Source organism: Myotis davidii, unplaced genomic scaffold (assembly GCF_000327345.1).
Source record: "Myotis davidii unplaced genomic scaffold, ASM32734v1 scaffold88, whole genome shotgun sequence".
Classification (NCBI taxonomy): Eukaryota; Metazoa; Chordata; class Mammalia; order Chiroptera; family Vespertilionidae; genus Myotis; species Myotis davidii.
This window is the reverse complement of record NW_006300377.1, coordinates 2,069,331-2,083,418: the sequence shown is the minus strand read 5'-3', so window position 1 is coordinate 2,083,418 and position 14,088 is coordinate 2,069,331. Positions and strand designations below refer to the sequence as shown.

Sequence of the window (14,088 nt, the reverse complement as noted above, 5' to 3'; positions counted from 1 at the left end):
CATGGGTCGTCGCTGCCAGGGCGAACGGGAGATTTATGGAGCCCAGGGAGCCGGAGGGGGCTGGGGATGGAGATTAGAGATGCGTCAGAAAAGGAGAAGACCACCGTGTCTGACCTCGAGGGGAGGCTCAGGCCAGCTCCCCAGTCCCTCCGCCTCCCACTCGGCCCAGCGGGCGCCCACCCCTCAGGCTTCCTCCGGGCCCCCGGGGAAATCACAGCAGGTGCCTTCAAACCTGCATGTGGAGGGAGCCTTCCCCCTTGTCAGCTCCAGAGGGATTAAGTGCCAGCAGGTGCACTGCCTGTCTGCGGGCGGTGGGCAGGGGCAGGGCCTGGGCAGGGAGCCACGGGCAGCTCCTCCCCGTGACATTTCGCAGCCCTTCCCCCCCACCCCTTCCAGCCGAGGCTCCGGACTCGCTAAATGAAAGATGCTTCACACGCTCTGAACTCCGGCCTGGCATTTTCCAGCTCCTCTCGGAAATGCCAAGTCTTTAAAATGATTTACTGTCATGCAGTCAGATGGGGAGGCGGGCAACTTGGAAATGGTCCAAGGATAGACTGTGCTGGGCTCCGGCAGGGCACCTGCCTGGTCGTGACCAGCTGTGGGACCATGGGCCAGCCCGAGGCTGCCCTGGACCTCGGTCTCCACACCTCAGGTAAGATAGAGATGCTTCTGAAAGGGCTCTGTAAAGGGATGTGAGTGGCGGGGCCGTTCACTGGGCCGGGGCCAGGAAACGGGGGCCGGGGACACCTCCCTGGGCCTGCCAGCCCCTGGAGGGAGAAGGGGGCTCCCCTTGCTATGTGTGGACAGTGGCCATTCTGCTCCCATCTGGGCTTTACCACTGAGCCTCAAGCATCCCAAGGAGTGAGGGTGAACAGAGTTGGGGGGGGGGTGTCCCTGAAACTATGAGGCTTGGAGATCCTCGTTAGCTAAAAACCCATGAGGAGACAAGAAGCTATAGCACTGACAGTCGTGATGGTAGAAGCAATAGTCATAGCAGGCAATCTGTCCAGCACTGCTCTATGCCAGGCGGTGTCCTGGCTTCACACACACGTAACTCACTTAATCCTACAACCACCCGGGTATTATCTCCATTGTACAGACGAGAACCTGAGGCACAGAGAGGTTCAGTAGCTTGTCTGAGGTCACACAGCCCAAAAGTGGTTAAGCTTCAAAGCCACTTTGGTACGGTTCCTAAGGGTCCCAGGGTGGTGGCCCGAGTCAGCAGATCACACACTGGCCTGTGGCTACTTAGCTGGAGGCCTGCTGAGGAAGGAGGCCTGGGAGGTAGGAGTCAGCCCTCAGAGAGTCCTGAGAACAAGCCGATGATCGCCTGGGCCAGCCAGGCCTTGCTCAGGGCAGTGGCCCATCAAACTTCCTCTGCTTTTGAGGGGATGAATGAGAAGGGCCCACTGTGGTCCTCTTGTACCAAAACAGCGGACACTGGACTCCCTTCCAGGAGCGAGGGAACTGGCATCAAGGCCTCCCATGCTCCTTCGTAACGACTCTGACAAGGTGTTTGCCAGGTGACGGGACTGACGCTTGGAGACGTCTAGGAACTTGTCTAAAGCCACACAGCTGGGAAGAGACAAACTCCACAGGCACACGCGTCAAACCCTCCAGCCTGTGTCTCATCCCCGTTCCTGTAAGCGTCATTCTGAAATGCAGGAAGAGCTGTCACTGGCCTCATCCCAAGCAGTCACAGGAGGGAGGGAGGGAAGGGCCTCCGGGAAAGCAGCCCCGCCCACTGAGGAGGGTGGTGGCTTCCTTCGCTCTTCGCCCTCACAGCGCTGCCTTCCTCCTGGGGCAGGGATACAGGCATGAACGCGATGATGTGCTGGACGTCTGCCTGGGTGCGAGCTCTGAGAGCGCTGGGCTCATCTGCTTCAGCTCTCTGCCTGGCACCCCGCAGGCCACACAGGTATCTGTTGAATAAATGAACTCCCAAGGCAGCTGGCTTCATTTCTGGTCCATTGTGGTTGCTACAAAGGGATGGTCTATACAGAGCCACAGCCCTAAGTGCACATGCTGTTGCCCTGGACACGGTCACTCTCTCTGACCCAGGAGCTCCCTGCCCAGACCTCGCCCCCCCGAAACCTTCTTCATCTACCGTATACTGGGACCTGACTGGGCCCCGCCTGGGGGCTCTGTGCGCAGCTTTCCATTGTCTTCCCAACAACGCTTTGTGGTAGACTTTCTTACTATCTTCAGGACACAGCCGAGGAAACTGAGGATCCAAGAGTTGGTCATCTCAGCCAAAGTCACTTAGCCAGTTGGGATGGAGCCAGGGTGCAAGCCCAGACCTCAGCTTCCCCCATCTGTAAAATGGGAACAATAAACGGCCCTCCACCGTTCACAGGACAGCGGTGCTGGAGAGAGTCCTTGGAGCTTAAAGCAGGCCCCGTGTGTTTCCAGGCCGCCTTCTCAGCAGCAGGACAGGCTTCTGCTCTCTGGTTCCCTGGAGTCAGCTCCATGGATGGGCCTTCTCCACAGTTGCCGTGGTGCCAGGAGAGCTGGTCCCGATGGGGACCCTGGCTGGGAAGTTGGCTGGTGGGCCCGTGACGTACAGAGGAGTGTGTGGGGCTGACTGCTATTCACCGAGCCTCCTCTGCCTTTGCACTGCACGGAGCACCTTCCACATGGTCACCTTTCATCTCTGTACCGCGCTGTACAGATGAGACAACCATGGCCCAGCACGGGTCCTGCGTTTGCCCAAGATCACACAGCCAGAGGTAAAGCCCCTCACCTGTAGTACGTGAAGCCCGTGCTGTGTCCTGCTGACAATGCTGCCCACACACTGAGCGCCTACTATGTGCCAAGGACAGCCTCTCCGTCACCCTGTAAGATTGGTCCTGTCATGGCTATTTTCACTCAAGGAAACTGAGGCTCTAAGATGTAAGGCAACTTGCCCAAGTTCAGGTGGATTGAACATTGAACCTGACTCCCAAACCTGGGCCCTTGACCACTCTTAGCACCAACAACCTCCGGGAAGATGGCCCTGGTCGGGGTGTGGGGGGCACTTACCTCCTTGATGAAATTCATGAAGCGGCCGCCGAAGCGCCACGCCTTGTGCCGGTGGCACTGCAGGGAATTCACGGTCATCTGGGGTGCCCGCTGGTAGCACACGGACACGATGTGCACGGCATCATACAGCAAGGCGGCGTCGGTCTGGAGGGAGGGTGCAGGGCCTGCCTGAGAACAGCTTCCGAGTTCTCCACTCCCCTTGCCTTATCTCCTCCCCCCTCCCCCCTCCCCAGGGCACACGGGGGCGCCTGGTGAGAGGCCAGGCTTGGGTGACTCTGCTGCTCTGCAGACACCTGACACCCTTGCAGCTCTGAGCAGTCCCTCTGCCCCATCCCCATGCCCTGCTGCTGTCTTGTCCCCCGCACCACCTCCTTCCCGCCTCCTCCCCAGCCTCTGCTGGTCACACCTAGGACCCACTGGGCTTATTCCAGCTCTGTCACCAGCTGTTGACCTGTCTGTACTCCCAACCTTGGAATGGACTCTGTCTGGCTCCCTGTGTCCTGGCCCCTAGCCTAAGGTCCTGCTGACCTAAGAAGGGGATTGGTAGGAGGGAAGTGAGAAACAGGGAGGGGAGAGGTGGAAGGAGGGATGAGAAGGAGGAAGAAAACGAGGGAGGGAGAAAGACGAAGGGAAAGGGGAGCCTGGGTCTAGCCCCCCTGCTGCTGTACCATCATCACTCCATCCAGCAGCCCGGACTCGGCCCGGGGGGCTGCCTGTAGCCGCTCCATGGACCACTTCTCCACGATGGCCGAGACATGGGGGTTGTCCACATTGAGGATCCGGAACCCTGTCAGATTCACCCCCGAGTAGCGGTAGGGCTCCAGGTCTAGCGCATAAAGATCCTGACAGAGAGAGGTTCGTGGAAATAAAGGTGTGTCCACCGTGAGCTCCAGCCCACTGCCCATGCTCCCTGCTGCCCCCCAGAGCCCTCGCTGCAGCTCCCTGCAGGGCCCGGGGAGGGGAGGCCAGGGGTGAGGGGGCCCCATGGGAGCACTGTACTTGGAGTCGACAGGAACCTGTCTGCCTGGTGGCCAACCCCACGTGTTCACTGCTGGGTCTCGAGCAAGCCGCTCTGACTATTTCTTCATCTGCCTCCTTTATAGGATGTGGTGCAGCTGTTCAGGCCCAATGCCCGACCTCCAAAAATAGCTGATGACAGTCAGGATGGTCATTTCCTCCCACGGGGAGGCCCACTTCGTGCTGCTGGGTCCGGGTACCTCCACGTTACCCTGAGTGAGGCTGAAGGAAGGATTTTATTCCCCAAAGGAGAGTATTTTAAAAGTCTCCTGCCGGGGACTCAGGGTACAGCTGCCCTTGCCCTCTTCTCTCCCCGGCCCCCCACAGCACAGGCTCCATCCTCACCCCTGCCTCCTGGGAGCAGTGAGGGTGGCCAGCCTGTCTGTCTGGGGGCCAGGTCACGTCCAGGTGCATGGGCAGGCCCTCGCCTAAGGGCCAGGAAAACAGGCCTGAACGCATGGGGCAGCCCAGCTCCGGGAAGAGGGTGTAGACACAGAGGGAGAAGTCGGGTGTTTAGCTGAAAAGAGGAGGTGTTTGGGGGGTGGTAGCATGAGGAGCAGAGCAGTACTCTGTTCTCAGAGCAAAAACTTACCCCAAACTTGGAAATAAGGCAGGAGAGCAGCATGGAAACATGGTTTATTGCCCCCTGGGATTGTGTGATTCTCCCGAACACACCTGGGGTTGCCTTCACTCTCAGCTACTGGTTCAAGGCCCAGACTCTGGGTTCACTTGTAGGTTTCTGTCCATAAAAAGGATCATCGCCACGGTTGTGGTTTTATGGCCCTGCAGGACGTTAATCCGTTTTGTATCTAACCTAGCAGCCGTATTCTGTTTTTTCTCATCAAGTACCTAAGCACTCAGCCCCTCACATGCTCTTTGAGCCAACATTGCCATCCTCCTGCTGCCCTTGTTAACAAGTGGATTCCATCTTTGCCACATGTTTCATTCCATAGTCTGTGTTTTTAACTGTTTGAAAAAATAGACTTTGACACTCGAGGTTGGTCCCATCCCACTGGTGGGCAAACCGAGTCTAAAGGTCATTGTCTGAGCTCCTCCTCATCTACTGTCTATTCTTCCCCACACTCTCCCCTCGCTGTCCTCGCTCGTGGGTCCTCGGGCTTAGTCGCTCCATCCCATGCTGGGAGGGTGGTTGGGACCCTGGCCAAGCCTCTCCGTGGTACAGACATCGGGGGGAGCACCCAGCCCCGTCACGGCCCCAGCTCTGGTTAAGGGGATGATGGCTCAGGGAAGACGATGAGTGATACAACTCAGAGCCACGGAGCAGCTCTCACACTGTGCTGGCTGCCTAGGGTCTCTGAGATCTTCCTAATCGATGCTAAACTCATTCTGTCTGCCCCGCCCCCCCCCCTCGCCAATGGCCTCTTTCTGGAAGGCATTGTGTTAATTTCCTCTTGGAAGGTTTAGGGAGCAGGGGAGAGGCTTAGACAGTGTAGTCCCAGCTTTGCTGAAACAAATATGGCCCTGATTCTAGGCCAGGATGGGGGCTGGGGAAGGGGCTGGGTTGGAGCAGGATGCAGGGTGTTGAACAGATGGGAGATGGCGACTGAACTGGCCAGAGGGTGTCCATATGGCCTTTATATCCGTGAAAATGGAGGGTGCTCACTATGCTCAGTCCTGCACTGGAGTATATCATCAAATCTTTTTAAAAATATTTTAAAAAAGTATATTTTTATTGATTTCAGAGAGGAAGGGAGAGGGAGAGAGAGATAGAACCACCAATGATGAGAATCATCGATTGGCTGCCTCCTGCACACCCCACACTGGGGATCAAGCTGGTAACTTGGGCATGTGCCCTGACTGGGAATGGAACCATGACCTCCTGGTCCATAGATTGACACTCAACCACTGATCCACGCTGGCCGGGCTGTCAGTGAATCTCCACAGTCACCTGTGAAGTGGGCACTCAATAGTATTCCCTCTATACGATGAGGAAACAAGTCCAGAGGGGTGAGGGGAGCTTCCTAAGGTCATAAAGCTCAAAAAGGCGAACAGAATGTGTACCCAGGTCTGTCCCCAGGGCGTGATGGAGCTGGCTCACCCTGGCTGTGGCTGTGAGAGCTGATTGTTAGCACTTCTCCCGACTCTGTGTTCGGGGGCATCGCACTGGTAGCTTCCTATTGGCCTCCCTGACTGCTCCTCTACACACATACGGTCAGGCAGGTCAGAGGTGCTGCTGCTCTTCTCCTGGGGCCTCTGGATGTCACCCCACTGAAAACAACTGTCTATGTCTGTCTCCCCAATGAGCCCTTGAGCCAAATACTCTTGTCAACCGAAGTGGAAGTAAGATTCACACCTCTCCGGGGAACAAATCATCACTGGGAAGAGCCCGAGGTGGAGAGACTAGTGCTTCCCATCCTCCTCTCGGGGGAGCCCCTCTGGGGCCGGACGTTAGGCGTGGTTTGGTAAGTCACTGGGGTGGAGGACGAGACCATCCAGGGGCTTGCTTCAGAAACAAGAGATCTTACCTGAACCACTTTTGAAGGAAGTGGGTCAGGAAGATGGAGGGATTTTGTTTTGCAAGGGGTGTCTGCAAGTCTGGGGCCAGAGCTGAACTGCTGGGGCCACGGAAGAGAAGCTGAGCTCTGCCCCCAGGGGGCGCCCTCCTCGCTCTGCCCCTGCACAGGCTCAGCCTGTGTCTTGTCCAATTCAGTGTGGACCTGACAGTAAGGCCTGAATGATGCCAGAGCACTAGCCTGCCGGGGGTCTCTGTGACTGGTCCTCCCTCCTCTAGAACCAGAGGACAGCTGGACCCCATGGAAAGGGTGCATCTCTGGCTCCGGTGGCTGCTGGCGTGCTGGTGACAACAGCTCTTCCGGTCTCCAGCTGCAGCCTTCGTCCTGGTGATGCCTACACAGAGGCTGGGAGGGGGCACGAGGGAGCTGCAGTGCTGGGGTCACCTTCCTCCTGTCCCCTCAAGCCTGGGCTTAGCTGCAAAGTGCTGTGGGGCTCGGGGCACCAAATGTGCCTTCCCTGTGACCCGCAGGCAGGGACAACAGGACACTGGTAAAGAGGCCTCTCTGTCCAGCTCCAACGTTTGGATCCAAACTGCCCCAGGCTGAGACCCCAAGTGCTGTACACAGCGAACCGTGCACAACCTTGCTGCTTGGCAAAAAGTTGCTGTTCTCCGTGCCAAATGTTGACACACTGAATTCAGTATCGACGAGGGACCTTTTAGAAACATTCAGCATAACATAATAGGCTAATTCATTAGCACCCCATGGGTCTGACTGGGTGGAAGCTGAAGCTCGGAAAACATCGCCTTAAGGAACGACAGATGAAAATATCTTCCCCGTGATATAACTGTTATTGCAGGGAAGTGGCATTAATTGTGATTGCTTATCTATTAATTTATTATAATTCTTTCTTCACCTCCAGGCTTTTACCTCCACATGCCATGTACCAGGGGCTCAGCTGGGGCTGGTGAACGCGGGGTTATCTGGGAATGCCTCAAAGCTGGCTGGGACAGATAATGGCAGCTGGGGTAATTGAACCGTCTTCTGCGGGGGAGAAGCAAGTTGGGAGGTTTTTTTTTAGAGATGCAGAGCTGGTGACATGGGTTTTCTAACGGGAAGGGGATATATGCCAAGTGCCACTGCTGTTCCGATACAGCCATGACTGACCGCTGGGCAGAGGCGGAGCCACCAGGGCAACACTTCATCCAACAGGGCTGCAAGGAGGGTCCTGGAGTTGGAGCTGGAAGCAGGGCACGGGCAGGGGGAGAGGACCCAGGGGACACAGCCGATGCCCTGGCACGTGGGGGGCTGCTGGGAGACACCCTGGAAGCTCCCCTCTCCCCGACATACTCCACTGCAGAACTATTTGTACAGCGGGGGGCTGTGCCTCCCTGGCGCGGTCTGTTCTCCTGAGCTCTCAGAGGGGCGTGGGGAGGAGGGGCAGTGGGTGGAACAGCCATGGGCTAGACCGGAAGTCAGGAGCCCAGGCCTCTGTCACTGATTTGCTGTGAGATTCTGGGCAGATCACTCAACCTCTCTGGTCCCAGGTTTTCCCATCAATCAACAGGGAGCGCAAACTCTGCTCTGTGAAAAGGGAAATCAGTGATGTGGAGAAAGGGCTCGGGAACCTGTGACGTGTGGGTGCTGCTGGGATTTGTGGAGGCTCCGTTACTCCTATTAGTGTCAATCATCAGGCCTGGACCATCACAGCCAGCCACGTGGAATCCGAGCCCGCCAGAGGCCGGGCAACATTCCTGCAGGCTCTCAGCTCACAGGCTTCAGCGGAGCGCATGGAGCTGGGCACTCCCAGCTGGAAACTATCCTTGCTCCACCCCTTTCTCGCTGAGCGACCTCCCTGAGCCTCAGTTTCTATGTTTCTGTAAAACTGGGGGAGCCAGACCTCCCTGGAAGAATTGGATTTGGATGAGATGAAGTATGCTGAGTACACAGAAAACATAAGCAGGAGTTTTATTTAATTAATTGATTTAACTCATACAGGAGACTAAATGCCAAGCACTTTTCTAAGTGCTTTACTGATGTCAACGTATTGAATGCTCAGCATAGCCATCCTATGGGCAGTACTGTGACTGCGTACTTTCATAGCAGGGGAAACGAGGCACAGAGAGGTGAAACGAAAGAATCTCAATTATAACTCAGGCAGACAGACTGGCCCCAGAGTCCAGGTCTTAACTGTTGTTGTGATGGAGATATTGATAATTTCACTGCTTACTTGCTACTTGGTATTGTAGTCATTCATTCAGACTTTCGTGAGCACCTAGTATGTACCAGGCGCTATGTGGGCACTGGACGTATAGAGGTGAATGGGGCATGGAATCCAGGGACTAGGGGAAGAAGGTGCCTGTTCTCAGCCACCAGCTTGGGGGTTCCCTTATCCTTACACCACCCTGGCAGGTCCCCGGGTCTGAGCTACAGATCAGAAGGAGCAGAATGGCTCCAGGCCTCTGCCTTAGGTATGGGGTGCAGTGGGTGGGGGTGGAGGGAGGGTGACAAGAGTGGTGTGCTGGTAAATGCTTAATAACCAGCTCTCAGGGGAGAGGGGGTAAAAAACCCTTACTTGTAGCTTTTGCCAACTTCCGTAGTATGAATGCTCCCACAATGGCCAATTTCAAGCCGTCTATGTGATATTACTAAGCGTGGAGTTGGGAAGAGATGAACACAGTCAGCTCTCTCAATCAGCCAGAGCGCGCCAGCTCCAGCACTCCACTGAGGAGCTAATCTGCCCCTTAGCCTTTGCCTATGCCGTTCCCTCTATGTGGCATACCCTTCCTGCTTTTCCTTGGTAAACTCCCACTGATCCTTCGAGGCCCAGTTCTAGCATCTCCTTTCCAGTAAAGCCTGCATCACATTTTCCACCTCCCACTAGGCCCTCAGCATCGGGCATCTCTTTCCACTGTGCCCCACGGGCATCTGTCCAGGCCTGTGATGGCACAGGCCTGCTCTTTGAGCTGGACATAGAGGCACAGACCGGACAGGATGGGAGCTCCTTGAGGGCAGGGCCTCAGTGCCAGTCATCTTGAGCTACTCAGCTGAGCGCAGGCCGGGTGCTGGATGGATGAAGGAGCGCAGTGGGAGGCCCGCCGGGCTGTGGCGGCAAGGCGGATGCAGACTGCGTGAGCTTGTTCCAGCAGCAGGGTGGTGAGAGCGCTGTCCCTCACCCCAGACCTGGGCTGGGTGGGAGAGTCCATCCCAAGCCCGTAAGGTCAGAAGGCGTCTGCACCCAAGGCCGGGTGTCTGGGTGTTGGTGCCCCTTTGGCACAGGGATCGCTTTATTCTGCTGATCTCAGACCACAGCTAATTATCCTAATGGGTTTAAATGGCCCTAAATGTTCTCAGAGTTTGGACAGGACCCATCTGGAGCCCGCAGGTGGGCTGGCCTGGCTGACAGTGCGCGGGCAGACTCTGGCATGGTTGCTATAGGAATCCAAAGTGGCCATGCTTGTCATTTCTAGAGGCCTGAGACCTGCGTGGGGAAGGGTGGGCTAGGAGCTGAGGGTCAGCATAATGAGAGCTAGCATTCCTCTAGCTCTTTCATGCCCGGCACTGCTCTCAGATTTACTTTATTAACTCACTGGGTCCTCACAACCATCCTTGGAGGTAGAAGCCATTACTATGCCCATTTTGCAGAGGAAGAAACTGAGGCAGGGAGGTTAGATGACTTTCCCAGAGTCTCACGGCCAATAAGCAGAGGGGTTTCTGTTCACGCTGGCAGGTTCTAGAGCCCCCGCCCCCCTTCGTCAAATGTAATGTCACTTCTCCATGTAATGTCACTTCTCCAAGTGGGCGGGCCACTGAGACATCTTTGTACCCTCACCTGGGGCCACACCTACAGCCTTAGCAAGGCAGCTCCAGCCTGGACCTCCTCGAGCTGCACTGGGCTGACCTTGTTCCGAGGGAGCCCCACCCCGACCCACGCCAGGGCCCAGAGGTACGTTACCAGAGTGGTGAATATGAAGTGGTAGTACTCGGTCATCATGCCCATGGCCATGGCCTGTGGGGAAGCAGAACGTCAGCACCTTCAGGGACACCTGAGCAGCACCCCCCCCCCAACCCCCGACCCCCGGGGAGAGGACTGGGCAGGGGACAGCCTGGCCATGGCCTGGGGGAGGCTGGCCACCGGAGTGATATTCCCTGAGACCCCTCCACACCGTAAGCATGACTGGCTGGCAGACAGCGGTGGATTTCACCCGGGAGTGAGCAGCAAAGCCACCAGGGCCAGATTAAAATGCACACTCTCGGGCCACACTCTCTAAAGATTCCAGATTCCACAGGCGGGGCGGGGCCTGGTGGTCTGTCTTTGTGGGAAGCATCTCTGGGCCGGCACATGATCCAAGACACCTTTTCAAGTGCCCTGACTGCCCTCGGCTGAGGCCAGCACCACAACTCTGGAGAGAGGTGTCCAGGTGCCCCGCCACCAGCAGCCCTGCTGGCCCCGGAGGAGGGTCTGTTGTCATCCTCCCCCTCCCCCTCCTCCTCTTCCTCCTTCTCCTCCTCCTTCTCCTCCTGCTACTCCTCCTCCTCCCAGGAAGGGCTGACCACAGAGCAGGCCACGTGGCTGCTGTGGAATGACTCCACGCCACTGTGAAGTCTACAGTATATACATTGCATGTATTTTATGAGAAGCCTGTGATCTATAACACTAATGATCGTAATGCATTTTCTATGGAGCGCTTCGGGCTGCTGGCCCACAAAGTGCCCTGAGCGAAGACGGTCACTGGTCAAGTCCACTTAGAAAATGCCACCCACGCTCGCCCCCTCTTAGGGATGTACAACCCACACCCACAGGGTAAAGGCTCTGAGAAGTCCTCAGTGGGCAGCCACGCTTATCTTTGTTTAGCTCAGTGCTCAGCGGAGCCCAGAATCTTCATTTTAAATTACAGACGTTTTCAAGCTGGACGGACCTGGGAGTGAGTTTGGACATGCAGGCTGGGTGACCGAGGGCCCACGGCCTTCCTGGGAGCCTCAGTTTCCTCACCTGTGTACTGGGTACAACAACCGACCCCACTTCCCAGGGTGGCGGAACAGGCGGAGGAGCTATGGGTATTGGCTCAGAGTGACTCCTTGGTAAACCAAAGTCACAACTGTCATTATTGCTGCACACTCCGGGAGGAGAAGGGGCGCCCTGGGCACAGATGGCTGGGAGAGTGGGGGTTAAGGGGCTTCTGGGGAGTGGTGTCTCCTAGACGGCGGCTTTAAAGATGCCCCCACCAGTGCTGACCATGAGACGGCACCGGGATGAGCCCTTCCCTACCTCATCTCGCTGAACCCTCCATGACCCTGTGCGGCAGGGACCACTCGCTCCACCCACAGAGGAGGGGATGACCAGGCCGCTTGCTCTGGGCAGGAGAAAGATTCAGATTCTCCAATGAGCTTTTTCACCACCAGGTGAAGGAGGCTGGGGTGGGGCCTCCTCAGGGGAAGGCAGAGGCGGCCATTCGCTTGAGCACCCCTGTGGGCCCAACGGAAGGGTGGCATGTAGGCCCCCAGCCCAGTCCTTGAACTACTCCCAGGCCCTGCTCAGCACCTCCTCCCCCTGTCCTCCGTGTCTCCTCCCTCCCCACTGCCTGTCGAGGCGTCATGTGTCAGAACCTCCAGAATATGTCCTGTAATCACCAGGGATGCTTTCTGGGACCCCATCATTGCCCTTTCCACAAAGCACTGGCTCCAATCAGAGTGTTTTGGTGTCCCTGGGGCACCCTCAGAGGGGTTATGGGCAACTTGTGTTTCTTTCTTTGGAGGTCTGGCAGAGCTTGGCTCTCCTTCCCAGCATGCCACACCGGGCTGTGTCCAGCACCAGGCGCCCATGCAGGACTGGGAGCCAATCTCCTCCCCACCGTCACTGCAGAGCTGAGCAGACGGTTGGAGGAGCCTCGATAAACCTAGTTATGGGAGAGCAACACCAATGCCGGGCTATGGGGATCAGTCTCGGGAAGAGGCAGTGAGGCGCTCTGGGGGCTGTTCCCGAGACCCGAGGTCTCGGTGCTTCCTGAAGGGTTCTGTCCGGTGAGGCTTCAGGCCCCTCGCTGCAGCCCGGGCCTCCCACCGGCACAGAGGTGGCCCGGAAAGCAGCATTTACTCTGGACCCTTCATGTGCCACCCTGTGGCTCCTCATCCATCGTCACAGTCCATCCTCACACCAAGTCGGACGTAAAGACCCCTGCGTCCATTTTGCTGCTGGTGAAACAGCAGCTCAGAGCGGCCCATACAGCCAGCAAGAGGCAGACTGGGGGTCAAACTGCGATCTGGCTGATATCACGCCTGTATTTGGGGAAGGAGTGTTGGGGAAGGGGGTAGCCATCCCCTGGCCAGCGCTCACGCACCTGCTTGAGGATCTGGGCAGCCATGGTGTGGCTGCAGTCGAAGATGATGCGGAATTCCCGGCCTCGCTTCATCTCCTTGAGCAGCGGGCGTGAGTCGTCAGAGTCCAGGGGCAGCTGGCGGATCTTCAGGCGGATGTTGTATCTCGAAGGGGCCATGATGAGCTCCTGCAGTCGGATGAGCCCTGAGAGACCACGGGGCACAAAAGACATGTGTGCACACGCATACACAGCAACAGGCATTGCAGGCTCACGTTCATATACATGCCTGTGGCCACAGGTCTGCAGACAGGGACTCGTGGCTCCCAGAGGTACGTGCATGAGCATGGTCATAGCCACACATGCCCAGACACAGGCACTAGCACCTCAGACAGAGATGGGCACTCAACTGTACACACCTGCACATGCACACAAATGTATGTACACATACGAACATATGCTTATAAGCATGTTGATACAGACAGGGCATATGCTTGGGCTGATAATATATGTGTATACATGTAGATAAACATGTGTGCACACAGATATATATACACATATGTGGATTCAAAAGTGGCATGGACAACAGATTCTCACTGACCATGCCCACCTGCTCCTTTCCAATCCAGAATGGATGTAGAGACTTATGGAGCCTGAACCAGACGCCACCCCATCTTCATCCCCTGCTCCCTGCGACATGGTGAGGCACGGGGCATAATTCTCTTAAACACACTTAGCAACCTGTTCCAGGATGCAGGCAAAAATGGCAGCTCCACACTCAACTGTACCAACAGTGGGACAGGGTAGGTCCAGGTGGTGTCTGTGCCCAGTCCCCACTCTCACCCCTACCCCCAAGGGCAGACTCCTTGGTAAACCTAACCCATCCTTCCAAGCTCAATGCACCCACCTCCTCCATGAAGCCTACCCCTACTGTTCTGTCCAGACAAGATCTCCCCTCCCCCAGCTCAGTGGCCTTTCCCTCAAAACTGGCCTCCTCTGGACTCATCTCATGCCTCTGGTCCTGCCCCAAAGTCTTTAACATGAGGGGCTGGGTCCCCACAGCCCCTAGCCCAGGGCCTGGCACTGAAATGGCATCAACAGAAATTTCCATAATTAGCTTGACTTAGTTTTTCTCTCCCCACACTGAAAAATCCATCCTCCACCTGAGCATTTTGCAAAACCACTTAATCTGGGGACTTCCAGGGAAAACTAAATGTCACTTCCTAGAGACAAATGGCTTGCATGGGTCTAATTAGTTTCTT

General features: G+C 56.6%; 1 protein-coding gene across 2 annotated transcripts in view; it reads right to left on the bottom strand.

The window, feature by feature from the left end:
* The window catches only part of GRIK3 (glutamate ionotropic receptor kainate type subunit 3), a 196,611-nt gene that overhangs the window by 48,460 nt on the left and 134,063 nt on the right, over nucleotides 1–14,088 (bottom strand). For both annotated transcript variants that reach the window (XR_001516150.1, XM_015572874.1), the window contains exons 4-7: nucleotides 12,851–13,032; nucleotides 10,468–10,521; nucleotides 3,690–3,863; nucleotides 3,022–3,165 (exon numbers count right to left, since the gene is read on the bottom strand). Coding sequence is in view for 1 of the 2 variants with exons in the window: in XM_015572874.1 (XP_015428360.1) it covers nucleotides 3,022–3,165; nucleotides 3,690–3,863; nucleotides 10,468–10,521; nucleotides 12,851–13,032 (554 nt within the window). In the remaining variant the exon portion in view is untranslated. The remainder of the gene's footprint in view (nucleotides 1–3,021; nucleotides 3,166–3,689; nucleotides 3,864–10,467; nucleotides 10,522–12,850; nucleotides 13,033–14,088) is intronic.